The sequence below is a fragment of the Talpa occidentalis genome, unplaced genomic scaffold, assembly GCF_014898055.3.
Source record: "Talpa occidentalis isolate TD23 unplaced genomic scaffold, MPIMG_talOcc4v2.1 talOcc4.7, whole genome shotgun sequence".
Lineage (NCBI taxonomy): Eukaryota > Metazoa > Chordata > Mammalia > Eulipotyphla > Talpidae > Talpa > Talpa occidentalis.
In genome coordinates this window covers 88,077,834-88,105,828 of record NW_023605083.1, presented here as the reverse complement: position 1 = coordinate 88,105,828, position 27,995 = coordinate 88,077,834, and the positions used below count along the sequence as shown (strand labels likewise).

The window sequence follows — 27,995 nt, the reverse complement described above, 5'->3', positions numbered from 1 at the left end:
CCGCCTCCGGGCGGCGGAGACTGTCACCGAGCGCCGAGGTAGGGCCGGCGGGCCGGGCACTTGGGGCCGGGAGTGGGAGGGGACGAACGCCGGTGCGTTGGCTCCGAGCCGCCGGGGAGGGCTGGCCCGGAGGCCGGGTCTGCGGGGGCAGCGCGGACCGCGGGACCCTCCCCCTTCCCTCTGCGGGATCCGCCGGTCCCTGCCCGCGCCCGCGGCCGCGTCTCTGCGGGCGCCCCGCCGTCTCGTCCCTGCCAGCCCCCGGCCGCGGGGCTGCGAGGTGCCCGCAGCCCGCTCACCCGCCCCCGTGCCCGGGGGAGGCCGCGTCGGTGCGGAGCGGGCCCGGCCCGGCACCCACGTGCGGGTCTGTGCGAGCGCGGCTCCCACCCGGCCCGCGCCCGCGTCTTCTCCCGGGGCTAGGGGAGGGGGCGCGAGAGGGGGGTGAATGGGACCGGCGCGGCGCTCGGCTTTAGCTGCGCAGTCCTCCCCTGCCGGGCGGGGCGGGGGCGGATGGGGGGCGGCAGGGGCGGGCGCTGTGGTTTCTGGGCCCGGGAGACGCAGAACTGGTGGCGGAGAGGACGCACACGTGCACAGAGACCTGTGTGTGGTGTTTGGAGGCGGGTGTGCGTGTGTCACGTGGACACAGGAGTGTGCCTGTGTGTGTGAGGGGGTGCGTTACAGGATGAGTGGTGTGTGAAGGCAGGTCACGCGGACATGGGCGTGCGCCTGTCCGGGATGGGTGTGTGTGTGTGTGTGTGTGTGTGTGTGTGTGTGTGTGTGTTGGCCCAGGTCATTGGACTGGGCTTCCATAGGGGCACATCGGGCAGGGAATGGAGAGGAGCACCCCACTTGTATCCTTGAGGATCCAGGGAACGTGCACCAGCCACCCCACACTCTTTCATTGAGTGCCCACTGTATGCCAGACAGGCTCTGGGGATTGCTTCCTTTGTCTCCTGCCCTCAGTCCCCACAGCAGTCAGAGGGATTGTTTTAAACCTCATCTGACAGTTGTTCCCCTGCTTAACATCCTTCCTTGGCTTTGGACACCTCCTCGCTCTGTCTACAAAACACCCCATTCCCACCCTAGCTCCAGAGCCAAACACTCAGTCCCAGCCAAGGGGTAGTTTTGTCACACATAGTGTGAACTTCCACCTTCTCCCCACTGAAATCCTTAGGCAGTGGTCAGGAAAGAGCTTCAGTGCCCCCTCCTCCAGGAAGCTGCCCTTGAGGGAATGACTGGGCATCCTCACCCACATATGACTCTGCTCACCATCACTACCTGTCACAAGTGGGAGGAACATCCTTCTGTAGTGACATCGGCCTCCTTGCTCTTCCTCAGCCAGAGTAAGCACATTCCCACCTCACAATCTTTTCAGTGGCTCATTCCTCTGGCTGAAATGCTCTTCCACGTGTACATACTGCTTGCTCCTGCACATCCTTCAAATTTCTGCTCAAATCCTGCATCAGAAAGGCCTTTCCTGACTACACTGCATAACCTGTACTTTTGATTCTGCTTATATGATTGTATTTTTTCTCCATCGCCCATACCACTTAAGAAATCACCTATTAATTTTGGGCTTTTTTGTTTGTTGCTTCTTGTCCCCACTTGAAATTAAACTGTGTGAGAGCAGGGAATTTTGTCTTTTTGGCCCACTGCTTTCTCTCCATGTAACTACCCCAGTGCCTGGGCACACAGAACAGGTGCTCAATGAGTATTTATTGCATGAATGAGTGACTGGATTTGCATCCCCCGAGTCTGTGTCCCTGGCTGCTCCCCAGCCTGTGAGCACTCTCCCCTTTACCCCAATCTGGAGCTAAGTCTCCTGCTTTTCTATCCTCCAGATTCCAAGTTCCTGGAAAGCCAGGTCTGGGAGAACTGTGACCATATTTGCATGTTAGAATTATTCCCTCTAGCAAATGGTGTGGAGGATGGAATGGGGTGGAGTCTGATGTGAGGTGGACATGTGGTGGGGAGACTTGTGTGACAGAAGTGGTGGTAAAAGAAAGCAGAGGTCTAGAGTTTGACTTGGTGACCTCTCCCAGCTTGGTGACCTCTCCCACCTCCCCCAGTGAGGACATCAGGGAGGGGTCCTAGAGGAGGAGATGGCTGAGCTGTCCTCTGGCAGCAAAGGAGAGGGAGGTGTGTCCCTGGCAGAAGGCACAGCTTGTACAAAGGCCTGGCATCAGAACAGAGTCACAGTTTGGGAAGCCACAAGAAGTGTGGTGTGGCCAGAGTGGAAAGTAAGTGTGGGGCTTGGGGAGTCAGGATGAGCAAAAGACAGGTGGTAAGGAGGACCCCTGGGTCTCAAACCCAGGAGAAGTGGAAGAACTTGAGGCACAGCAGACATGGGGGAAACGCTGAGTTGAATTTGGGCCCCGAGCTGCCCAGGAACACGGAGAAAGAGGAGGCAGCTGGCTGGAAAGAGCCGACCTGGAGGCACAGGCCCTGGGGTGGAGGATGAGCGGGGCAGAGGTAGAAGATGAGACCCGGAGACTTTCAGCCCCGGAGACCTTTAGCCTCTGTGGCTGGGCTGAGATGAGGCACTGAGAGTGGCTGTGCTGAATGGGGCTCAGAGCCCACCTCAGTGCTTGGGGCCTCTCTGGGCAGAGTGGGAGGGGGGGTGTCCTCACAGCAGGCATCCTCAAGCATGACTTGGCACCAGACGCCTGGGCCTCCCTCGAGGGGACTGAGTCATCTTGGCGGGGGCGGGAGCCACAGAGGGCACCCGTTGCCAGGGCTGTCCAGACACTTGTCAGGAGCATAAACAGCTCCTGTGAGGAGGCCCAGGGATGTCGGGCCTGGGTGGCTCTCCCACCTCTGCAGCTTTCCCCTCTGGTCAGTCTTTGACTGGTCAGGGACACGTCTTCTCTTCTTGGATGGTACCTAGTCCCCCCCTTGACCTGATCCTGAGGCTCACAGGTCTTCCAGAACTCAGAGTAAGGCCTGACTGGTGCCTAAAATCATCCCAGGAGGCACTGCTGGAACCAGTGTGGATGCGAGGGATGATGGCCTGCTCAGTGCTGCTCCGAGGGGCCCGGGTGGAGGGAGCATGTCCTGAGGAAGAGGCCAGGCTGAGCAGGCATCAGGAGGCAGAAGCCACCTCCCTTTGGGAGCGGCAGGACACCTGGGGTGGAGTGGGTGGTACAACCAGGGAGGAGGCAGAACTCAAAGGGAGTGATGTGCCAGACCATCCCAGAGCCAGCAGACAGATAGGGTTTGTACTTTGTATATCAAGGCTCTCAGTGGCTTCCTGATCCACACACATCCCAGCCCCAGACTGTTCAGGCAGGCACAGACAAATGCTTCCGTGTCCGTAATCTCATCTACTTTCTTCCATAGCCATGGGAGTTGGCAGGATGGTGGCCATCTGTCCCATTCACAAAAGAGGAAACCGAGGCTCCAGTAGTTTCAACGACTTGCCTGGAGATTCAGTGACTTGTCCTCCAAACTGGGAGGACAGGATCAGGGTAGGGGCTGAGTCTAGCCATTCTCAGCCACATGACTAGGCCTGTCCTTGGGAGGCCCTCCATGCCCCCAGGGGTGCTTACTCCACCCTGGGCCTGTACCCCAGTCTGTCAGTCCATCCTTCTTGCCCACAGGGCCCCTAGTTACCTGCTGAGTCCATCTCCACAAAGTGTCCTCTGAGATCTCAGCTTGGGGAGGGCCTCGACAGACCCCCTGGATGAGGCCCCAGAGAGGGATGGGTCCTGCCAGACACACAGTCCAGCCAGGAGGCAGCTCCTCCCATGCTGGTGGAAAGTGACCAGGTAGGAAGTTCAGACTTGTCTTTCTGGGATCAGGTTTCCAAGGCTCCCAGGGGGTGCAGGTTCCACCCCCCCCCCATTATGGGGCACCTGTGACCGAAAACCTAAAGGCATATAAGTGCATACTCACACACACACGCCACATATAGACCTCACTGATAAGATTTTTGTCTCCCTGCAGATGTGCTCCTATTTGCAGACACACACAGACTCACACCGTCCCCCAGACCCACAGACGCGTTCACCCACATTCTCTCACGCACAGACATATGCCCTCACATGCACAGCGTTGTGCACAGGCTCTGTCGCCTGGACAAGAGGCAGGAACCTAGGGCCTCCCCAGGGCTCCTCCCTCAAGCAGACATGCTTAGTCACCTGAATTTGATCCAGGCGGGAGGGAGGGTGGAGGGCCTGACGTCAGCCCTCACAGCCGCCTGTGCCGCCCTCGCTGCCATCTGGGCCACAGCGTCCCCGGCATCACAACAGCAGCACAACAACTCACTTTTACGGGGCTTCCTTAGTGGCAGAGCCCAGTTCTGAGCCCCGTGTGGGGGTTCATTCCTTTACTCCCCACAAGGAACCAGGAAATGGTACCACTGTCTGCTCCATTCTGTGGATGAAAAAACTCAGGCACAGAGGTGAAGTCACCTGGTGTGGGGCTCAGGTGTAAATTGGCCAGGAAGGGGCAGTGCCGGGCAGACTGGCTTCAGGGCCTGGGCCCTAAACCAAGCTGAAGCAAAAAGGCTTCTGCCCTAACTTACTAAGCTAAGAGGCTTCTGACCCCAGGCTCCCCCTGCCCCTCCTTCCCGCCTTGCTAGACCTCACTTTCCCTGTCTGAGAAAAGGGTGGAAGGGAGAGTAGCATGTTGCTGGGATGACAGCCTCAGGGAAATCATATACAAAATTTATGGGCAGGGGCTGCCTGTGGTCAGTGCCTGCGGCTGCTCACAGGTCCTTAGTCCCTGCCTGGGCCAGGAGCTCCTGACACTGCCAATCATTCCCTGCTATGGGCTTGGGCCTTAGGCTGGTTGGGGCCCCCATGAGGCTGATTTCCCATTTCCTAATGGGGACATCACTGTAATGATTGCTATGGTAACCACTCATTCATTCAACAAATATTTATTGAGTTCCTATTATGTGCCAGTGCACTGCTTAAGACACCAGTGATCTTATGGAGACAAGGCAGACAAAAACCCAGCTCTATGGAGTGTATGTTCTGGTGGGAGGAAAAGGGCCTACAGAGTGAGGGGAGAGACAGTAGGGTGAGCCACTTACTAGGAGAGGACAGTCCAGCTAGGCTGGGAGGCCTCCTTTCAACCTTGTGTGGTCTGTGCTTGTGGCGGCTCACAGGTCCTTAGTCCCTGCAGGGACTTGATTTCCTCCTTTCTGCAAGCAGCCTAGCCCCAAAGCCTTCCTGATTCCCCAACACCATTCACTGCCCTCTCTCATCTGCCAGGAGCCTCCTTGGTCCTCCAGTCCCACTCACCTTCACCTCCTTCAGAGAGGCCTCCCTGAAGTACTAGTCCTACTTACCTCCTTCAGCTTCCCTGAGGCTCCAACCCTACTTGCCTCGCTCAACTCCTGTAGGGAGGCCTCCTTGATGCTCTAGCCTCACCAGCACCCATAGGTTCAGACTCCAGGTATGTCTTTCCTGCTGCCAGCCTAGATCTCCTCCCCCTTTTCTGCATATCACCATCAGCTCCACCACCTCCAGGTGGAGGTGGATGATAAAACTCAGGCACAGAGGTGAAGTCACCTGTCTTGAGGCTCAGTTGTAAGTTGGCCAGGAAGGGGCGGTGCTAGGCAGACTGGCTTCAAAGCCAGGGCCCCTAAACCAGGCTGAAGCAAAAAGGCTTCTGCCCTAATTACTAAGCTAAAAGGCTTCTGACTTCAGGTTCCTCATTCAATACCCTGTGTACCAGGCACAGGGATCTGGACCACAATCTGTTTCCAAGCCTTGCCATGGCCCTAGGCCCTGTATGCATAGGACAGATGGGAAAGCTGAGGCTCAGAGTTAGGAAGGAGCTTGCTGTAGGGTCCCACAGTAGTTTGGCAGGCAGGACTAGAACCCAGCTCAGGCTCCTTGGTAGCTACTGGACTCCAGTAGCTTCCTTGACATTTGTTAAAGCAAAGTGAGGGGGGAACTAGGGATGACCCATGTTCTCAAAGTTACTGTGTGGGGACAGAGGAAGCTACCACCAGACAGGAAGGGCAAAGGGCCACAAGTCCACTCACTTCCTTTTCCTGAGAAAATGCTGAGTCTGACCCAGGAAGGGGGAGGGCCAGCCGGCTAGGGTGGGGCCAGTTGCTCAGAGAGGGAGTCCCAGCCTGTGTGTCAGGGTTCAGCCCACAGTTGTTGGTTGTCAGTTGTCGTTGAGGGCGAGGCTAGAGGTTAGAGGTTGGTTTCGCATTCAAATTGGGGTTAGACCTTGGCCTGGTTGGGGGCTTATACTGCACTAGGCCAGGGCAGATATAAAGCCAGGCCAGAGGAGCATCTCAGCCTGAGCAGATGTGGCAAACATTTTGGCCACAAGAATAAACTAGAAGGAAAAAAGAAGAGAAATAAGAGTGGCCTATTTCTTCCTCCCTTAGTGGGCCCTGTCCTGGGCTGGAGGCTCTGCTGGAACAGGGAAAGGAGTAATGGAGACTTGCCCTGTGGCCCTAGGGGGGTCTCCCCGGAGGAGGTGGAAGTTAGTGAGAGAGGCTGGAGCCCTAGAAAAGTCTTCCTAGAAGCAGTGAGAAGGGTGAGGGTGGGAAACTAGAGCATCAGGGAGGCCTCCCTGGAGGAGGTGAATATGCCTGGAGCATCAGGGAGCCCTCTGCATTATTAGTGCCCAGCTCAGCTTCCAGGAGGCAGTGTTGGAGTGCTGTGCTGTCAGAGGTGTGACTGGTGAGTCACTGGACTGTTTGCTGAATAGGGGCCTGAGCTAACCTTAGACTTGATCCCTCCCAGTGCTACTGGGCCTCCAGTGTACTTACTTGTGTCTGTCTGTCCTGACTCCAGAATATCAGATTTTTCTCTGCTTCCCTGTGAAGCCCGCAAGGCAAATATATCTGTTTTACCAGTGGGGATACTGAGGTCTAGAGGGCTGGTGCCGGCAGGCCCAGAGGAGTTCCTGGAATTCCTTTGGTTAGTAGACACAGACTTGAGTTTGGATGCTGGCAACCCAGCGGAAGGAATATACAGGGCAAAGGCCTGGAGGGGTGCCTATAAGGTTGTGGCTACATGGGAGAGGACCTAGAAATCTCATCTCCTTTTCTCTGTGTACAAACTAAGCTCTACCCTCTTTTCTCAGGTTCCTGGTAAAGCTGCACAGAGGACACCTTAAGTGTGGCAATGGAGGGGGGCCCGGCAGTCTGCTGCCAGGACCCTCGGGCAGAGCTGGTGGAACGAGTAGCAGCCATCGATATGGCCCACTTGGAGGAGGCGGATGGTAGCCCAGAGCCTGCTAGGAATGGGATGGCCCCTCCACCACGGGCCAGGGCCAGAGCTGCCTCTGTGATCCCCGAGGGCACTTCAAGACCTCCCCCTGTCCGGCCCAGCCTCTCATCCAGGAAGTTCTCCCTGCAGGAGCGGCCAGCGGGAAGCTGCCTGGAAGCCCAGGCTGGGCCTTATGCCACAGGGCCTGTCAGCCACATCTCCCCACGGGCCTGGCGGAGGCCCACCATTGAGTCGCACCGTGTGGCCATCTCAGACGCAGAGGTTGGTGGGGCAGGGCTAGGGTTTGCTCATGAGCTTTTTAGTAGTCCTTCTGTTTTGCATCTAATCCTGCCACCATTTAGCCTTTGGGGGGCTTGCATACCCCCAAAACCAAGGAGCTCACTATCTCACAATATAGCCTTTTCCCACCCAGAGAGCTTATCAGAGCCCACTGCTACCTCCTATAAATCCCACCATTCCAACTCCCAGTTCAGGCCTAGGAAATAAGTCCCTCATTTGCCCCCTAAGACTCCTCTTAGAGATTTAAAAGTAGACAACGTGACTTCACACCTCAGCTTGAGCCACCTGTAATCCTGCCACCTTACATCTCCTCTGCTCAGAAGCTGCCAACATGTTTCTAGCCCCTGGGCTGCCCCTGGCTCTGTCTGTGCCACTGAGATTTGGAAGTGAACCTGAGTTCTGAACAGAGGCCATATGGACTTATGGCAGGCTCACACTTGGGCCAGGCTCTTGGATTCCTGTCCCCAAGGCTCTCCTCATCTTTCTTGTCCATGTGATCTGTACCCCCTCACCCAGCTGCTTCTGGAAATACTTGCTTAGGGAGTTCACACAGACTCCTGCCAGCATCCAGGCAGGAATCAGTGCATTTTTCTACCTCTTCTCAGGGAGCAAAAAAGCCCTAGTTCAGCATTTATGTGTTCAAACATTATTCAGGCTTCTTGTTACTTCCTGTGGCATTGGCATCACTGAGTTTCCCCATCCATACCTGAAAAGATGTTGGCACCTGGGGTCTGGGAGTGAGGAACCTGGGGCCAGGACTGTGCCCTGAGCTGAGAGCAAGGCCACCTCTGGATCAAGCTTTACCTGATGCTCCCTTCTTTCCCCCTCAGGACTGCGTGCAGCTGAACCAGTATAAGCTGCAGAATGAGATTGGCAAGGTAGGACTGGGACAGGTGGGGAGCAGTGGGGCTTCTCTTGGGGATGTGTCCCCATGTGCCTTCACCTCTGGGAATGTGAGATAGGACCAGGAAGACAGAGCCCAGTGTGGAAGTGAGGAGAGTATGGTCTTCTGTAAGAAATTCCCAGGGGTGGGGTGGTAGAGATGACTCCCCAGAGTTTTTGATGGAACACAGGAAGGACTTGGGAAGGCTGGAGCTTTTCAGACAACCTCTGGGAGAGGTTGTGCTGTCATGGGGCAGAAGGCTGATTGGTGTCTGTTTGCAGGGTGCCTATGGTGTGGTGAGACTGGCCTACAACGAAAGTGAAGACAGGCACTATGTGAGTCTGGGGATAGGCCCAAGCTGGGCCTTAAAAGCCTGGGTGTGGGGCAGAGCTGTGCTGGGTAGACAAAGGACAAGTCTACCTCTGCAGGGAGTGAGCTCCCTGTCCTTAGGGATATGCAAAGGGAGTGATCCTGAGAATAGGCAAGAGGTTGGACACGTCTAAGGGGAGTGCTCCAGAATGTTTGTTGGGGCAGTAGGGGCAAGGCCACCTCCTATCCCACCTTAACCACACACAGAACACACCCTCAGTGCTGGAGGCAGAGACCCAATATGGCTTTCAGGACCTCAGTCCACATATAACCAGCCTATTCTAGCCTCTTAGTGGCTGCACACAAATGACATTTCTGCCCTTCTTTCTTCAGGCAATGAAAGTTCTTTCCAAAAAGAAGTTACTGAAGCAGTATGGCTTTCCACGTATGTATATTTTGGATCCTATGCTTGGGAGCTCCGAGCCTAGGGGCAGAGGAGGAAGAGACCAGGTTTTTGTTAGGGCTGGGGGTACAGGGGCCAGAGCATGAGCAAAGCCCTGGTGGTGGATATGTGCTTGGTGGGTTGTGGACAAGACCACAGACTTATAAGATTCTCATTTGAGGCTGGTTTCAGGGCCATAGTGAGGCCCAGCCACCTGCAACAGGGGCTTGACTTCCCTTTCTGGTCATAGGTCGCCCTCCCCCAAGAGGGTCCCAAGCTGCCCAGGGAGGACCAGCCAAGCAGCTGCTGCCCCTGGAGCGGGTATATCAAGAGATTGCCATCCTGAAGAAGCTGGATCATGTGAATGTGGTCAAGCTGATTGAGGTAGGAGGTGGTGTTGAGTGGGTGCAGCTGCCTCTGGTGCTGGGGGCACTCTGCATAGACCCAGGAATCCTGCCAAGGGAGATATGGTGGCGGTCTTCAAGGGTAGGGTCAGACGAGATGGGGCTGCAGGGAGGCTTCAGAGGTCAGTTCAGGTTGACCTGGGCTGCCCCAGAGGCAAGAAGTGAGCTCACCCCCTCATCACTGCAGGAGGGGAGAAGGGCTGGATGCCACGTAGGGGGCAGGATTGGGAGTCAGTGATTTCTGAGGCTTCATTTATCTGGTACCTGTACAGTTCCTGCTCCACTGTCCAGGGTGGCTGCAGAGCATACTAGGGGTCCTGGGACTGGCGAGGACAGCTTGGGACCCTCACTCTTTGCCTCCCCAAGCCCCACCCCCATGTCTGCTCCCTCTGACCAGGTCCTGGATGACCCAGCTGAGGACAATCTCTATTTGGGTGAGTGACCAAGTGAGTGACCTGGGGTTGGTCTGACGACTCCCCATAGACATACTTGACCTTTAGATGGGCCATGGGAACATAATGACCAATGAGGGGCAGAGGGGAAGCACACATTCTCAAGACCTGGATTCCCATGCCCCACCTGCTGAACTAGGCTCAGAATATCCAAAGAGATGCACAGATATTTCCAGGCTCCCTACCAGACTGATCCAAGGATCAAGTAGATGCAGAAAGCAGACACTATGATATGGATTCCCAGACCTGTCTGATAGCTCTGTGCCTCAGTTTCCTCACCTGGAGAATGGGGATAATAATGGTATCTATCTCATCGGGTTGGTGTGAGGAGTAAACAAGTTATTACCTAATAGAGCTAATAGATACATTAGCTATTACTGTTAATATTGTTGTTAGTAGTGCCTGATTCAGGGGCTGGCGTTAGTGGCCCTCATGAAATGGGACACAAGGGACACTAGCTTAGGATTTAGAGGCCAAGACCTTATTCTCCACTCCCTCTCCCATCTGCCTATCTTCTATAACCTTCAGGAAATTTCTGCGCCTTCTGAGCCCCTCCACCCATGAAAGGAGTCCATGCTGATGGTCACCAGCTGGTAACTGAGACTCAGATGAGACTAAGTCCATAGCAGACCCCACTCTCACGCATTTACCTCCTTTGGAGTCTGGGATCCCTCCCTGCCCCTTCCTCAGGCATGCCTGCTCCTCTCCACCCTCCAGAATAGGGAGGGACTTGGCATCACCTGCCTTGCCAGTGTGGCCGCACCTTACCTACTGTTCTCTTCTTCTCTTTCAGTGTTTGACCTTCTGAGAAAGGGGTGAGTTCTCCATCTGGATCAGGCAGGTCAAGTCTAACCCAGGCCTTCCTTTGTCTCCCTGTGTCTCTGGCCCTAGGGTCAGCTACTATAGGGGAAAACAATGGCCCAGCCCCTGGTGCTCTGAATGGGGGTAAATGAGAGACAAAAAGGATGGTTTTTTGAAGGCTGATGAGAGTCAGGCTGGAATGGTCTGGGACATCTCTGAAAGAGCGGGTGGGTTTTGAGCTAGGCTTTGACGAACTGGAAAGCTTTCAATGGAGGACAGGAAGAAGAAAGTTTTTCTTAAGCAAAAGTATACAGATGGGACTCAACTTTTACCTATATTCAAATCACAAAGCGTTCTTTCAGCTTTACAAGTTTATGAGTTGGGTGAGTGGGCTCCATTAGCTCTCATTTACAAAAGGGGAAGCTGAGATTCAGACAGGGTAAGTGACTTGCTCAAGGTCACACAGCAATCACTGATGGTGTCTAGGGCTCTAACAGATGTCTGCCTATTTTAGCCTTCTCTGGGTATTTGCAAAGCAATGGACATGGGGTAGTGGGCATGGGGCTGGGTGGACTAGAAGCTCCAAATTCAATTTCTGTGTGGGGGGGTCTCTCTGCCTGGGGGGCTTCCTAAAGAACAGTTTGTGGGAGGAGGGCAGGGAGTGGTATCTTGCGAAGGCTTTTGACCTCCACTTGAAATAAAAAATGAAAGTTTTATAAAACCACATATATTCTTACTATATGATACTCTGATATATTCTACTTCATTAGAAAGAAAAAAGTAGTCACCCACTACCTTGATTTCATGACCTTCTGTTTGTTCTGGACCTACAGTTTGAGAAACACTGCACTATATGGGCTTTTTTTTGCAATTAAAGACCTAGAAGAAAGGGCATACCAAAACATTGAGAAATTAACATAAACCTAAGGTGAAATTATGATTGAAAAGGGATATTCATGTCTATAGATTTTCATTATATAGCAAAACTTACTATCTTGGGTTCTGGGAACCCCTTTGAGCATAGTGCTAACAGAAGGCCCCATGGGTCCTGAATTACCTGCTCCCCTTCTCCCCACCCTTTACTCATCCCTATTCCAGCTAAACACACCCTCCCCTCTCCCCGCAGGCCAGTCATGGAGGTGCCCTGCGACAAGCCCTTCCCCGAAGAACAAGCTCGTCTCTACCTGCGGGACATCATCTTGGGCCTCGAGTATTGTGAGTGAGGGACTGCGTGCCCCCGGGGGCTGGGGGCAGTTCGGGGACACAAACGGGGGCGGAGCCCAGACTCAGGTGCCTGAGCTGTTCCTGTCAGTCAGCATTGATCTTCCAATCAACTTCAGTTAGGGGCGGGACACAGGCCTGTGGGTGGAGCCAAAATCCTCAAAAGGGAAGGGGGTGGCGACAGACTTCCCTGGGCATGCGCCAGGTCTTCAGCAGCCGCAGTTCCTTTGTCAGTCAGCACCTTGGGTGTTCTGTCTGTATCGTTCATAGGCTGATTCCAAGACAAACTTAATCCTTCCACAAGACCTCAAAAGTTATACGAAGGAAGAATTTTATGTCAAGCTGCTGAGAGAAGAGTCTGTCTTGGCGTGGGGCCTGTGGGTGGTGGCAAGGGGGATTCACTGTCAGGGGTCCCAAAGAGATGAGTGCTCAGGAGGGAGGTTGTTAACTTGACCTCTATCTCTGGAATGTATTCATTCATTCGTTTATTCATTTCATTCATTTATGGGTAGCTATTAAGTACAGATTGAGGGCATGGAGATGACAAAGATCCTCAAGGATGTCACAACTTAATAGGAAGGACAGACATCTAAGCAAGCATGTAAGATAGTGTGGGGTCTGCCAAGATGAGGGAGGCATGGGGCCTGTCAGAGCACTGAGGGTCTAGGAGAGGCTTCTCAAAGGAGGCCACTTGTGATCAGGGTCCTGAGGGGTAAGTAGGAGTTCATTGACCAGGTTTGAGAGGTGGGCATGAGAGAACATGCCAGGCAGAGAGAGCTGCTTGGCAGAGGCATAGCGGGCAGTGAGCATGTGCTATTTGAGAATGAGGAGAATTTCGATCTGGTTGAAGCTGCTGGGGTGGGGTGCAGTAATGAAAGACGATGCTGGAAATACTGTTGAGGCCATACCATGAGAGCTGGGCTGCTTCTGCACAGGACTTTCCTGACAATATCCTGGCTGCATTGTAAGACCCAGAGGGCTTTGAGCAGGGGAGGGGAGTGATAGGATTTGCAGCATAGGAAGCTCTGTCTGGCAGCTTGTGATGGCTGGTTGAGGGTGAGAGGGGCCAGGTTGTTAGGGAGGAGGCCCTGTCTACAGCCCAAGTGACAGATGGTACGGCCTGGATTAGGGCGGTGGGAGTGGGGAGGAGATCTGAAGGAGGACTGCATGACTCAGCACTGGGTGACTGGTTTTGGAGCGAGGAAGCCCCCAGACACTTGTGTTCTGACTGGTTTGGAGAGCAGGGGTGCTGCTGCCATCTCTCTAAAACTTAGTTTGGTTTGTCAGGAGCATAGTTTCCCTGGGGGAACAGGATGAGGCTGCAGCTAAGGTTTGACCTGCAGTGACAGGAGCCAAGACTGTTTTTATCTCCTTTGTGCCACTCCAGTGCCCCCTAATTGGTGCTTTCCTTGGATATAGGGAAACTGAGGCACAAAGCAGAAAGTCCCTAACAAGGACCTAGAGGTGTGGGAAGGGGGCATATCACCCTGACTGTGGTCAGTGGCAGATACAACCTTGTACCAACTTGGCCTTCACCTTCCTGTTCTGAGCCTTTACTGAGGACCTGTTTCTCCCGTCTTCTATCTCCCCAAAACAAACTAATCCCACGTGGCTTTTGGGCAAGACCTCATCACAACTTTGATATCACAGTGAAGGGCTCCCTGAAGTAGACTGGTCCGTGCCAGGATCTGGACAGACAGATGGAAGCACCAGGCACTGAAGACCTGCCCTATGATTCTGGTTCTAGGAGGGAGAGTTAAGGCTGCCCGGGCAAGGTCCTGGAGGCCGAGGCCTGATTCTTAGATGAGACAAGTGCAGCAATGCAACACCCACTCAGAAGCAACTGAGTGGATCTGGGTTATATCCAGTTATAGCCACAGGACTTGCTGATGAATTGAATGTGGTGTTGGGGAGCAAGGAAGGGAGGGAAACAGGGAGGGAAGAAGAGGAGACAGTTGAGAATGATCCTGGGGGTTTGACCTGGACTGGTAATAGGTAATATGCCATTAACCAAATGGAAAAGACTAGAGGAGAAGCAGAGGTTTTCTCTTTCCTTTGGTAGTGGTTGTGCTGCAGACAGAGAAAGCAAGTCTGAATTAGAAAAGTTCCTGAGAAATATTGAAATATATATTGGATTGTTCATGGATATCCATGTGAATAAAGAGCCCAGAGTTCAAGTCACAGTCTGGGGTTTGATATCAGAATTTGAGGCCACTTTCCATGATCAAATACATAGCTCCCTGAACCTCTGAGCCCCTAGAGGTATGGGGCATTGCCTTGTGTGGCTAGGCATGTAGGAGACAGTCACTATAGGGTCTCATTGTTGCATGACACTCCCTCTGTCTCCGGCCTTCCTCTTCTCCCCTTCCCTCCTTCCCTTTCCATCTTCCCTCCTGAACCCATAAGCGGATGACTGGGGTGGGGTCAGTGTCTTGTCTCAGCTGGGACATCTCTCACCATCTCAGCCTAAGCTTCCCAGCAGGGCTGGGCCCAAGAAGCAGGGCGAGCTCCCAGCCTACTAGAGAAGGCCAACCCTTCTCTAGCCATGTTCATCCCCGGACCCCAAGTCCTGGATGCCCTCTGTCACTGAAAGCCCTGCAGCCAGAATCCCTAGGGTTGAGGCCGTACCTCTTCAGGATACCCCACAATCCCACACTCAGTCCAAGCTCTGACCAGTCTGAGTAGGAGATGAACCAGAGACAGTTTCTGATTGGCTTTGGGCCTGCAGACATGGGAGGGTTAAAGATGATCTATGGAGACCCCTGTGACCAATTTCCTCTGGCCTTCCCCTCCTCCCATCCTCCCCAACCCCCCTAGCAAAGGGTGCCTTGATTGCCATCAAGAGAGCATTGACTATGGAATCCAAAGACTCCTGAGATCCAGTCCTGGGTCTGTTGCTAACAGTGTGGGCCAGCCTCAGTCTCTAAACTGCACAGTGGGGAAGAGGCCCTGAGGTCCTGGCCCAAGGTCCTCATGAGATGAGTGTGAGCAGGGCCTGGGGGATGCCCCAGCTCCTTCTCACCTGGGTGGGCTTCCCAGGCCAACTGAAGGCAGGAGGGGATTCTGGGTGGCTGTCCCCTGGCCCCCTGAGCTGCCTTTCTCTGCAGTGCACTGCCAGAAGATCATCCACAGGGACATCAAGCCATCCAACCTGCTCCTGGGGGACGACGGGCATGTGAAGATTGCCGACTTCGGAGTCAGCAACCAGTTTGAGGGGAATGATGCTCAGCTCTCTAGCACAGCCGGGACCCCAGCGTTCATGGCCCCTGAGGCCATTTCTGATTCTGGCCAAAGCTTCAGTGGAAAGGTGGGTCCCAGGGCCTGGGCTGGATTAGGGTTCAGGTGGAAAGGCAGAATAGGTGACAGTGGGGCTAGTATCCAATCCGAGGGGACAAGGATCCTTGTGTCTAGTGAGTTAGCCCTGAATACTAGCCCCTTTTTCACATTTACCTCCTCCTGAAGTCCAACAAGACCCCCAACTTTGCCTTTCTCTTATTTCCCAGCAAAAGGCTCCCAAGTCTCCCCTGCAGATGTTTTCTGCCCACTGCTCTGTGCTGAGTTCAGGGCTGGGCTGTGAAACAGGCAGAGAGAGCAGGCCTGATGCCCTCCCTGCTGGAGCTGGTGAAAGGGCAGGCGAGTTCATGTGAAGGGGGTAGTGGAGGCAGCCCTCAGATTTCTGGGATGTATTAGGGGTTGAAGAATGAATGGGGAGGATTTACACAGAAAGTTGGTGAATATGCAAGAGAACTGAAGGGCATGGCAGGATTTGGGCAGAGTTAAGAGGGCCTGGAAGTTTGGGCTTTCTGCTAAGTGATAAAGGCAGTGGACAAAGCTTTCCGAGCAGGGGCTGCAGCTTGGTGTGTGGGCACGTGTACGTTCTCAACTGTGGAGTGCTGGCTGCCTCCTTGTGCCCCTGCCAAGGAAGCAATTGTCGAGAGGCATCTGGACTTGTGTGTGGGTGTAGAGCTCAAGAGAGAGGCCAGGGATATAGATAGTTTTTTGGTTTTTTTTTTTACTTTTATTTTTATATGATTCCATATATGAAAAAAAGGTTAAAAATCTCATTTACCTTTTTACTTAGCCTCACCAGTTATTATCATTTTGTTCCGTTTACTTTTACATCATCTGTCCCTATATCTATATGCATGCATACTTACTATATTTTTCTGACCTATTCAAGAGTTAAGTTGGAGGGGGCCTCCCTGGTGGCACAGGGGTTAAAGTCTCAGTGCTGTTAAGCTGTCAGCAGCCACTGTGGCCTGAGGTCCATCCCGATCTGTGGTCAGGTTGCTGACCCACATGGCGCAGCAGATCTCTCCTGCCTCTCCCGCTGCTCCCCTCAGCAGTGTATTTCAGTCACTCTGCCTGCTCTGCTCCCCACTCTCTCTGGTGAATCCTCTCACCCGCCCCCCACACCTCTGGTTTACACCCCAGCTCTTGTCTGCATAAATAAATAAAATACATCTTTGAAAAAAAAGAGTTAAGTTGGAGACATTATGCCCTTTATCACTAAATATTTTGGTGGATATTTTCTAAGAACAAGAGTATTCTGTTACATAATCTCAAACCAGTGATCAAAATTAGGAAATTTGTCATTGATAAAAGACTCTTACCTAATTGACTTCAGTTAGATTTCATCATTGTTCCAATACTGTCCTTTAAAGCCTTTTATTTTCTGATCTGGGATCTGGTCCAGGGACGGTCACTGCATTCACTTGTCACATCTCCTTGGGTCCTTTATTCGGAAAGAGTCCTTGGCTTTTCTTACCTTGGCTTTTACTGTGGGCAGGATCTGTTTTTCTGTAGAATGATTTCAGTTTGTGTTTATCTAATGTTCACTGACTGAATTCCAATCAGGGATTTGTGGCAAGAATATTCAGGTAGAGGTTTCAGAATTACTTGCATGAGAGATAAAGCAGGTGCCAAGAGAGGAGGTGGGATGCCAGAAGGGGAAAATGTAGACAGAGCACACTTCAAAACTGGGGTGTGGGGGAAGCCCAAGAGTTGTGGAGGTGGTGCAGGGCCAGGATACCAGCGTGGCAGAGGCTGTTTCTGGTATCAGAAAAAAAGTGCATGCATGGTGGCATCTCCTGTGGGCCATTGGAAAAAGGGATGGCCTCTTAAAGCCAGAGCTGGTTTAGCGAGTGTAAGTTCAATATATGCTATCATCTCTGGGGTGTGCCCGGGTCATGAATACAGCAAATGTGATCCTGTAGGTGCAGGTCTTGCGCCTGTTGAGTTGGAAATGTATCTGGTTTGGGCCTGTCTCAAGGAGATGTGGAGTCCCTAGAGGGCAGGGGCTCTGTTCTCATTATCCCTTGCTCCACAATGCTCAGCATAGAGCAAGTGCCTGGGAATGTTTATTGAATGAATACATGACTGAGGAAGGCAGTTCCCTGCATGCCTTCTCTCACAGCTCCCTGGAGTTGGGTGGGCAAGAGGTGTTGGTTCCTTTGGGGGATTGATGTGAGCTGTTTTTTTCTAGGCCTTGGATGTATGGGCCACTGGTGTCACGCTTTACTGCTTTGTCTATGGGAAGGTGAGTGCTGGGTGGACTGGAGATTTGGACCTGGTCCAGATCCCTGTAACCGTAGGCTGGGCCCAGCTGAGCTAGGATGAATCACAAGTGTAGGCCCTTCTTTTGTGTCCTAAAGCAAAATGACTTTTGAAAGAGCCCACCTGGCTCAGAGAAGATGAAGGGAAAAGAAGCTTTTTCTGTTTTTCTCTTGTCCGCCTGGGAGGGGATTCATGTGAAGAAGTGCCAGGACAGTAGACATCCCAAAGGGAGGTGTAGTTGAGACTGCCCACCTCTCCATCTAGAGTGCTCCCAGTCCTTCCATTCCTTGCTACTGCTCATTCATCCATTCATTCTTACTCATTCATCAAAGGACCTTGACTCCTGCTCTGGGTCAGGCTGGGCCTTGGTTCACCCAACACTGATTTAGCTGAGATCCTTGTCCATAGGTGCCCCCACTCTAGTGATGGCACTGAGGGGCAGGAGGGGATATTAGTGAACGTGTCCCAAACTCCAGGCCCTGGGAGTGACACCTTTCTGCCCATGATGAAAGTACACCTAGTACTTTAATAGTACTACTAGTAGTAGTACACCTAGTACTACTACTTTAATCATAGTAGTCTTAATGACTCATTCATCCAGTCAGTGAACACCTATTATGTGCCAGGCCCGAACAAGTTAAATGAGGCCCCTCCCATCTAATGTGGAGCCCAGAGCTGACCCCCACCCCCCTGGACCTCATCAAGAAATGGGCTAGTCTCGCAGGGTGAATCAAGGCCCTGGGCTGCATTCTTTGTTTGCTTCTCCACCTACAGTGCCCGTTTATTGATGACTACATTCTGGCCCTGCACAGGAAGATCAAGAATGAGGCTGTAGTGTTTCCGGAGGAGTAAGTTCTCTGCCAGGGGCTCCCCACAACCCCCAGGGGTGTCTGAGTTTCAGCACAGTTTTTGCCCTGTGAGGGCCCCACCCAGGCCTATGGATTTCTATGTGGTAGATGCTCTTCCCTGGGTGGGGCCCCTGGGCAGCTGGAGGGTGGGGTGGTGGAGCAGGGTCTCTGACATCTGGCTTGTTTCTTGTACAGATGGGAGCTCTGAGGTCTGGAGCTAGGCAGGGATGACCCCAGGTCACACATTCTCACTGCTTCTCCACTGATGGCCTCCATGGTGTCAATGGCACCAATACCACGTAGACCCTGGACTCATGGGGAACCTCTACCTTCCCCATACAGGGATGGTGCCAGTGTGCTCCCCCATTTCACAGATGGAGAATTGGAGGCTCCGGAGGAACATTGTCAGAGGGTTTGGGATATGAAGTCACTTCCTTCTCTCGGTCCTGTCCTTTGTCACTGAGGCCTCTGAGCCCTGAGGGACTGCTTGGAGAGGCCTCCCTTCTCATCAATGGTTCTTCTGATTGAATTTTGACTATCATAGCAGCCAGCCTGAGTCCTCTGGCTCCTCAGCTTCCAGGGCACTTCTGCCATTTACTCATATTCCCTGGAGCAGGTCAGAGACAAGCCTGGGGGTTGTCCTTGATGACTCCTGTTCCCTCGTGTCCACTTCCTGTCTGGTCCCAAAGGCCTGTTAAGACCATTTCTTATGTATTTCTTGGCTCCATTGCTATCTATGTCCTCCCTCCCTTCACCCCTTCCCCCCCCAACAGGCCTCCCGCACCAAGAACAGTCCTCAGCCCTGTCCAGCTACCTCCTCTTCTTCACTTTCCCCGCTGTCAACTCTCTCCAGCCTAGCCACCATAGGGGTTACCCTGATAAAGCACAACCCATCTCCTCAACCCCCTTGAAGTTTTTCTGAGGTTTCTTAACGCCTGTAGGCAGGGGCTATGCCCTGGTCTAGCATTCCAGGTCCTCCATGCTCTGCCACCTGTCCATCTGCTGCCCCATTGCTCCCCACACCCAGAGCCCTGGCCAGCTGGGTTGCTGCTTTCCTGTAATTGCCTATCTCTGTGTCTCTCCTTTTACTTTCCCCCTGCCAGAGGTCTTTCTTTCCCATCCAGGAGTTTTAAAAGGGATTAAGTAGCTAGGATAGTACAGGGAGGCACAATCAACAGTCCTCAAAGTGGGTTTCTTTTCCCCAGGACTGGAGGGAGGGGCTCTCCAAGACTGTAGTAGAGAAGCCTGGAGTGTGTGTGGAGAGAGTCCAGGCTGCTGTGGGCCTAAAAGATCTGCTTCCTCCCCCAGAGTCACTCATCCCTCGCCTCATTCTTCTGGGTGGCAGCATGCTGCCCCCTAACCAATCTAGGCCTCAGTTTCCTCCTCTGTCAAATGAAAATCTCCTGGTCACTTCCCAGGTGGAGGAAAGGATAAAATGGTGATTAGGGGTAAAGAGCCCTGGTCCCCCAAAAGGGACTCTTCTTACCATTTCTGCCACCCAGGGGGTGGCTGGAACCCCTGGAACTCTGTGATTGTGGTCTCTGCTCCCCGAGGAAGACTGTTTTACATCTTACTTAGGAAAGAAGGATATCCATGTCCTTGTTTGGAAACTCTCTCCTTCTGTCCAGCTACCTTGGGACTGTCCCTCCTGCTCTTTGAGGATGAGGGTCAGTATGTCTGGGCCTTGGTGTGCACTAATCAGGACCCCTGAGCATGGTGGGGATGGAGAGGTGGGACAGAGAGGATCCTCATCAACTGTCTCCCTCATCTTCTCCCTTACCCCTTTTTAGGCCAAAGGTGAGTGAGGAGCTCAAGGACTTAATCCTGAAGATGTTAGACAAGAATCCCGAAACAAGAGTTGGGGTGCCAGACATCAAGGTTGGGGAACCAGAGGTCTTGGGCCGGGCTGGGACACAGCAGACAGGCGAGCCCCTTCTGGAGAGCTCTGCACTGGGATATGCGTGGTTTGGGCTTGGGCTTGGGGGTTGTGGGCCTTGGACCTTCTTAAGGCTATTGCTAGTGGAATGCATGGGGTCCCCTGAAGTCTGGGTGTCTCTCTTCCTGTGGTCCTGACCTCTCCCCACCTTCCTGGCCTCCATAGCTGCACCCCTGGGTGACCAAGAATGGGGAGGAACCCCTTCCTTCAGAGGAGGAACACTGCAGTGTGGTGGAGGTGACGGAAGAGGAGGTGAAGAACTCGGTCAAGCTCATCCCCAGCTGGACCACAGTGGTAAGAGGGGGAGGGGGAGGCTCCCTTGCCCTGGGAGGGCCTGCGGAGGGTGTGTCCAGTGAGGACACTCCCTGCTGAGCCTTGTGGGAGGGCAGAGACTCCTGGCCAGCCAGCCCTGATCTGGGCCACTGAGACCACTGTCCTGCTGAGGCCCGCCGGGAAGGAGTCCTGTCGTGCAGCCTGTAGCAGGGAGAACAGGAGGCCTGGTGAGGAGAGCGGATGATTTAAAGAGATATACTGCCCTTGCTGAGTGTCAGCGATCATGTTCCTTCTCCCTCTTTCCTTCTCTCCCTTTTTCCCCCTCCCTCCCAGCTTTCCATTTGTTCCATTTATTCCACTTAAGTGCCACTTTCCAGGCACTGTAGTAGGTGTCAGGGACATGACAGTGAAAGGGCCTGGGAAGCCTTTGAATTGAGGGGTGGCCTCAGAGTCCCCATACATTCCACTGGACACTAGCTGTGTGCTCTCTCCGTTCTCTCACATTGTAGTTTTTCTCATCTTCTGGACATCTTCCATATTAGCAGTTGGAAGTTAGAGTGTAGCCTCTAAAGGCCATTTGGGGATTTTTTGGACACAGAGCAATGGCCTGCCCTGCACTGAGGTATCACAGTGAGTCAGGGTAAGCACAAGCCCAGCAGAGAGTGCTGGGGCCTGTGCGGTGGGCAGTTCTGACCTGCCCCTTTGTCCCTGTAGGCAGTAGGGCCAGCTCGGGCCAGCTGGCCTGTGTTCTGTAGAGTTCCAGGGCCCTGTGGAGTCTGTCCTGCTGGATCCCTGTGTCACTTCCCTGGTCTTAGGCTCCATGCTCCCTCTCCTAAACCACTGCAGTAGCCTCCCTAGTTGTCCCTCTGCTCCCACCCTCACCCCACTAGTTAATGGTGGCCCCGGGGACATAATCGTGTCACACAGCTCCACTGTCACTTGGAACCATCACCCTGTCATCTCCTCTCCCCCCTCTATTCCCTGGGCTCCAAATGTGAGCTGCTGCCCCAGAGCCTTGGGATTTGTCTCCTTTCTACCTGGGGTGCTCCTGCCCAGATATCCATGTGACTCATTACTCCATTGTCACCTCCCCTGTACCCTTATCTAAGATTCCAGCCTCCCCTTTGTCATACTTTATCCCCCTTCCTTGTTTCATTTTTTTTTTCTCTTTAGCCCTTACCACTAGCTACCTATCATCTGTTTTACTAATTTATCTTAGTTTTTGCCTATCCCCCCCACCCCAACTAAACTATAAGTTCCACGAGGGCAAGGATTTTTTGCTTCAGTGTGGTCCCTGTGCTTAGAATAGTGCCTGGCATGCAGTTGGTGCTCAATACATGCTTGTTGATTGACTGAATGAATGAATGAACAAAAATGAATAAAAGAACAAGTGAAGGCAACACTGCTATATGCATGCCTTCTACACTGTGTGTGGGTAGGGGCACAGATATGTCCTTGTTGCTGGAAGAGGAATGGTCAGAGTACAGTAGCAGCTCCCCTCCAGGCAGCCCTCCCATCCCTGCCCAGGGCATCTCCCCCAGGCCACTGAGTCTTCTCTCTGAGCTGCCTGGCTCCACTCTCTCCATGCCATCCTTCCTGAGGAGCCTGTGGGGTGTCTCCTAATTGCACTCCCCAAGCCCTCAGAAAGTAGCCCTGGCTTTGCCTGATGTTCCAGACCTTTCCTGGTCTGCTCCTGGCCCATGTGCCCCTGTGGACCAGTCATACCAAGCTCCTCACCATTCCTGAAATTGACACTCCGTGCTTTGCCCATGACGTTTCCTCCACTTCGAAGATTCTTCCTTTCTCAGGGAGCTTCAGCAGGGCACACCCAGCAGCTGTCCCCAAAGGGAATCAGAGAGGCTTGTGTTCCTCATGCTGACATGTCCTCTCCAGATCCTGGTTAAGTCCATGCTGAGAAAGCGTTCCTTTGGGAACCCATTTGAGTCCCAAGCGCGGAGGGAAGAGCGATCCATGTCTGCTCCAGGAAACTTACTTTCGTAAGTATGGATGGGCTGAGGCCTGTAGGGTGCTCCTGGGTGGCAAGGGAGAGGGGATAAAGGGGGCTTGTGGCACATCCCCCACTCTCACTGTCTTTGGGCTATGCAGGCTGAGCCTGGAGCCTAAAGCAGGTCTCAGATTAGGACCTGGTGAGCACCTCTGTCTTCAGACATGGCAGCCTGGTAGAGAGTTGCAGACAGGCCTCATTTTGTTCCTTGTAGAAGGTGGTAGAAGGCTAGCTTGTTGGTGGAAGGAAGGTACTTCTGACTCTTCCTGGCCTGGGGGGAGTATCAGCTGCTTTCCTGAGTTTCCTGTGCTACCGCCAGCTATTCCCTAGGCCACAGGCCCAGTCAGTGCTTTGTAAATACTTGTCTGGCACATGAGCATGGACAGGATAGCTGAGTGGGCCAGGAAGAGGAACCCCTTTTGCTGAAGGCTCCCTACTGTGAACCAGACACATGAGTTCACTACTATCTTCCACTAAAATATAATAAAAGTCAGTTTGGGATGTCCACTGGGCCTGCTGGAGTTTGTACACAGACCTGCAGAGGGAAAACCTTCAGGGGGTCCCCTACCAGAATGTGGCCCTGGGATGTTGTCACCTTCCTCTGCCCTGTGACATGATGAGAGCCACAGCAGAAGTGTGCCCCACAGTGCGCTGTGAGGGAAGGTGTGTTCCCCATAGGGGCAGGCACAGGAAGTAGTCTGGGCGCCCTGGCCTCCAGGAGGAGTTTCATTGCAGTCGTCTAGGGCTTCCATGTAGGTTTCATGTGAGCCTCCCCTCTTGTAAGCTGGCTCTTCAGAAGTTCTGGGTTCCTTCAGAGTGGATAAGCTAGTGTCTGTTCCGTGCAAGAGGTTGTCTGTATACCAGCCTCTGGCCCTCCTTTCCTGACTGATGGGGGTGAGGGGTGGGGCCTGGGAGCACCCCTAACTTCCTCCTTGACTCTGTCTTTTCAGTGAGGCAGCTAGGGCTGGGGGAGGGGCTTCTGATGCTGGAATTTGGCTTAATGTAGGGACTCCCATATTCAGCATCCAAATGGAGCCACTTTTGGGAGTAAAAGAGGAAGCTATAACTATTTATGCCAGGATGACATAATCAGGCATAACCAGGACAGGGTCACTAGCTTGGGGCCTGTGACTTAGCGCCCCCTCCTGGTGGAACAGGCTAGTCACAGGTTAAAGAAATGCAGCCCCTGCCACACCTGGCAGAGTTGGTGTCAAGGACACAGCTGAGCAAAGCCACCGTTTTCCCTTTGTGGACATGGTGGGGGGTGGGGGGGGACAAGCCAGTTTCCTCTTCTGGACTGTGGGAAGACTGAGCTTATACTTTTCAGCTATCAAATTCTGTAATCCTATGACCCAAGTTTAATTTTGAAAAGCAGGTTTTACTTCATCAGAGTCCTAATGTTTGTCCTTGATAGACTCTTTTTTTATGCATTAAGATAATTATTGAAACTCTACAGTAGTTAAATGAGGTAGGTTCTTTTTTATGATATCAAAACCCATTCATTGGTCATTTTAAAAAGAATGGTCTTAGGGAGAAAATCAGATCCAGGAATCTATTGAAAACTGAGTCTATTGAAACAGACTCCCAGGGCTGTTAGGTTGACTGCCCGGTGAACAAGGCAAAACAATATATAAAATGCAAAACCAAAGTGGCTCTATCAAGACAGTGGGGGCTGATCTAGGCCAACACGGAAGGCCAGTGACCTGGCTGATCCCCCAGGATGGAGAGAAGTCAGTTGGGTCAGATTGTGAGAGGCTCTGGAGGCCAGGCCAGGGAGTCCAGACTTCATCTTGGGGCAGTAGGGAGCCACGTGGAGATGTGGTAGGGCCAGGACACAGAGAGACCAGCAGGGAGGGATTGCCACAATATAGGGGGGTGAGACTGGTGAACTTGGGGAAGTGGCATGTAAGAGACTGTGTAAATGGGTGTGGGGGTCCTCCTGAGAGCATGTTCTGACCCCTGAGGTCTCCTGCCCCTGGTGTCCCCTGAACAGGAAAGAAGGGTGTTGTGAAGGGGGCAAGAGCCCGGAGCTCCCCGGTGTCCAAGAAGATGAGGCTGCATCCTGAGCCCCTGCATGCGCCAAGGGCCGCCCAGCAGCACGCTCATCCCGCGCCTCCAAAGGCCCACCGCCCTCATGCGACAGCTGCCCCTGCAGGCAGGGGGCTGGGCACTGGCCCCGCTCCCGACCCCTACCCCGTCGTGCTGCATGACCTCCACGCGCGTATCCAGGGACAGGATTGGAATGTGTGTCATCTGGGGTTTGGGGGGCAGGGGTCCCACCAGGCCTTTCTCCTTGTCCTTGCTCTCCCTGATGAGACCATCCTGTGGGGAAGCTCGGTGCCCATGGTGCCTTGGACACCCCATCCAGCTGGTTGGCAAGGCCCAGAGCAGGAGGCAGGAAAGCAAGATGGCAGGTGGAGGCCTGACTCCCCATTACCACAGAGACCTCCTGCGGGGTCCCGGGTGGACTGGCTCAGCTGCCACACCCACATGGAGGACTGGATCCTGCCGACCTCAGGAGGGTGCTGCAGGAGCTCTTGACTACAGAGTATGCTGATCCGGAGGCCCTGACCCCTTCATGGGTATTTCTGGGTCTAACAGGGGAGGTGGCCAGTAATGGAAAATTCAGATTCCTTTTATGTTGTCTTTTTCTTTTGTTTTTATCTTGTGGGCGGTGGGGCATAGCCCTGCTTGACACCATTCGATGAGCTCTCCTACAGCTTTGGGTGGTACCCAGCATACGCCTCCATTTGTTGGCAGCTAAGTGGACCGGACTGACCCTCCTGGGTTGTTTCACACGTGGCACCGTGGAGAGAAGGGGCTGGATTCGAACTCCGGATGGAGGGCTGAGCCAGGAGTATACAACTTTCCTGCTCATCTCCCTCCCTCCCTTCATGGCTCCCCAGAGCTATGGCTGCTGAAGAGATACCAGGGGCCAAGGTGTCTCAAGGATGCTGGACTCACAGGGCTGTACCTCCGTATGCTGAAGTAACTGGAATCCAATCTCCCATCCTGCACTGGCATACACATCTGGCTGGAAGCTGCCCTCACTCTCCTCTTCGGGTTGGAGGCCGCGCTCGAAGCAGGACCCTGGTGGGTGTGTGTGCATGCTGGTGGGCAGCCAGGGGAGGTGTGTCTCTCCACTGCCTCAGCCCACACTGCCCGCACAGAGCTGGAGCACTGGAGTGTTTGAACACGGCCGTGCGGGAGCTGACTTCCTCTTCCTTCTAGAATCAGTACCTGGCCAACTTGTTTACTGACCAACTTGTTTACTGACCAAATGCTCAAGAGATTGACCCCCAAAGAAAAATAAAGCAGGACTCGGATACCTCCCCTGAAAACATGGGCCAAACAAGGGTTTGGGGTCACCGGCATGGGTGTGAGACTACAGGACTCACAGTGGGAAGACCTGAAAGGCTGGGCAGAAGGAGCGCCGCGTCCTGCATCTCTGTGCCTGTGGGTGTATGTCGCGCCTCCATGCACACACGCATGTGCGTGCCCATCTGCTGCACACAGCACACTCGCATGCCTCGCACCGGCACGTGCATCTGTACTATAGTTTCCATGTCTATTCGCGGCTATGAGCAGAACATGGCCCGTGGGTAATGGGTGCACATTTCTCCCTGGCTCTTCTGCGCTAAGGCATTGTGACCCAGGGCTTATAAAAGAATTCAGTATTCTTTTTAAGAACACTTTTATAGAGTTCGTGGGAGGCAAGTGAAGCACCAGTCATGGTTCTGCAAGTTCTTGAGTTATCTCTGGGCGGTGCCTGGAGGGTGGGGATTGCAGGGCCTATGCTGATTGGACCAGCCCTCAAAGAGCTCAGAAGAGCTCAGTGGGACCCGGTTTCATTGCCTGGGTCAGAGGCCAGGTGGGGGTCCCCACCCCATCACTGAGGGTTTTGGTCAGCATCCTTGTTTTTTAATGTAGCACAGGTGATGAACAAACTCCGTAAGAGTGTTTTAAAAATTAACTTCCCAGGAAGTGAGTTAAAAACAATAAAAGCCCTCACTTGAGTTAAAAAATTTTTTTGCATGTACTTTTTTTTTTTTTTTTTTGCATTTGGATATGTGTTCTTTCTTACCAACAGGACCATCTGGCTTTGCTGGCTTTTCTGGGAGGTTCTGAGCAGGGCAATAGTGGGAAGAGCTCTACAGAAGGTGAGAGGGAGGGAGGAGGGTGGTTTTGGAAGATGAGGGGCTTAATCCAGGATTAGTCTCCTAGGAAGAAGGCCCCTCTTTGGGAAGAACAAGGTGTTTGGGAGCCAATGGGCTGCTCATGAGGGCACCCTACTCATTTTAAGGGGCTCAGGGAGGCTACCATCTGGCCGTTGTGAGCCATCAGGACTCCTCATGGAGCAGAAGTCCTAGTGGAGCCTCACAGGAGTCCTGGGCCTAGGGTTCTCCTGTGCCCCTGAGCCTTGGGCGCTGGTACAGACTTTGGGGAATGTGCAGTTCCCCCCTTGCAGTATGACCCTTGATGGCCCTACTATGAGAAGAGTTGACCTTGAGTTCAGGCAGCCTTGAGCTTGAGTCCAAGCCTTGCATTTAACAGCGGTGTGACCTTTGGCGAACCATTGGAGGTGTCTTGGTTCTCTTGTCAGAGAATGTGGATAACATCAACACCTCCTCCTAGGCGTCTTGTGAGATTAAATGAAGTCCTTATGCCAAGCATCTGACACTGTGCTTGGTCCATAGTTAGTACTCAGTACTCAGCAAGCGAGACCCTTAACAGAAGAACAAAGACCTTGATGCATCTGGGGCTGCCAGAACCAGGGAACCCTGAAGGAAGCCAGGGGCTGAGCACATCCTGCATGATTGGTGTTGGCCCATCTGAACCTCCCAGCTGGGGCGAACCAGAAGCCTCAAGTCAGAGGCTGTCCAGCTTGGTGATCAATTTTTTTCCATCTGAGAAATGGAGACCAAAGTTTGGCTGGTCCCTATGGGAGGTCTCCTGAGAGGCTTCCCCAAGCCCTCTTCAGAGGGAGTGCTGGCCATAGCAGATGCTCCCCGAAACACCAAGACCAATAGCAGGCCTTTTGCTTGGTGTGCTTTATTTAACAGATAAGTGGTGCTCTCTCTCTCTCTCAAAAATCTTTCTCTTCATCAGATGTTTGATCCCCTTGTAAAACCTTTGGTCTTTGAGATTGAACTTGGAGATTTACTCCATCAATAACATGATTATCCTGTTGTCATACACTTTATAGTTCTTCTGGAGAAAATTGTATGTAACCCATACATCCGTGAAAGCCAGTTAAAAGGTACAGTGTGCTTTCGTCCATGGCTGAAACTTGCAAAGTGTTTCCTCAGCTCACTCAAGGCCAAGGTCCAGGATGTTTTTCTGACAAAGCAACCATAGTACCTCTTGCTTCTGGGGCTGCCGTC

At 53.2% G+C, this 27,995-nt stretch overlaps 1 protein-coding gene across 1 annotated transcript; it reads left to right on the top strand.

Annotated features, from left to right (window-relative positions):
• Positions 1–26,622, top strand: CAMKK1 (calcium/calmodulin dependent protein kinase kinase 1). Its single transcript, XM_037492626.2, has 16 exons — positions 1–38; positions 7,057–7,463; positions 8,312–8,359; positions 8,646–8,699; positions 9,067–9,118; positions 9,366–9,499; positions 9,917–9,953; positions 10,765–10,786; positions 11,899–11,987; positions 15,101–15,300; positions 17,479–17,532; positions 18,324–18,397; positions 20,188–20,275; positions 20,499–20,627; positions 22,500–22,603; positions 24,605–26,622. Exons 2-16 carry the CDS (start codon positions 7,098–7,100, stop codon positions 24,675–24,677), a joined length of 1,524 nt encoding a protein of 507 aa, XP_037348523.1. The 5' UTR covers positions 1–38; positions 7,057–7,097; the 3' UTR covers positions 24,678–26,622.
• The last annotated feature ends 1,373 nt before the right edge of the window (positions 26,623–27,995 follow it).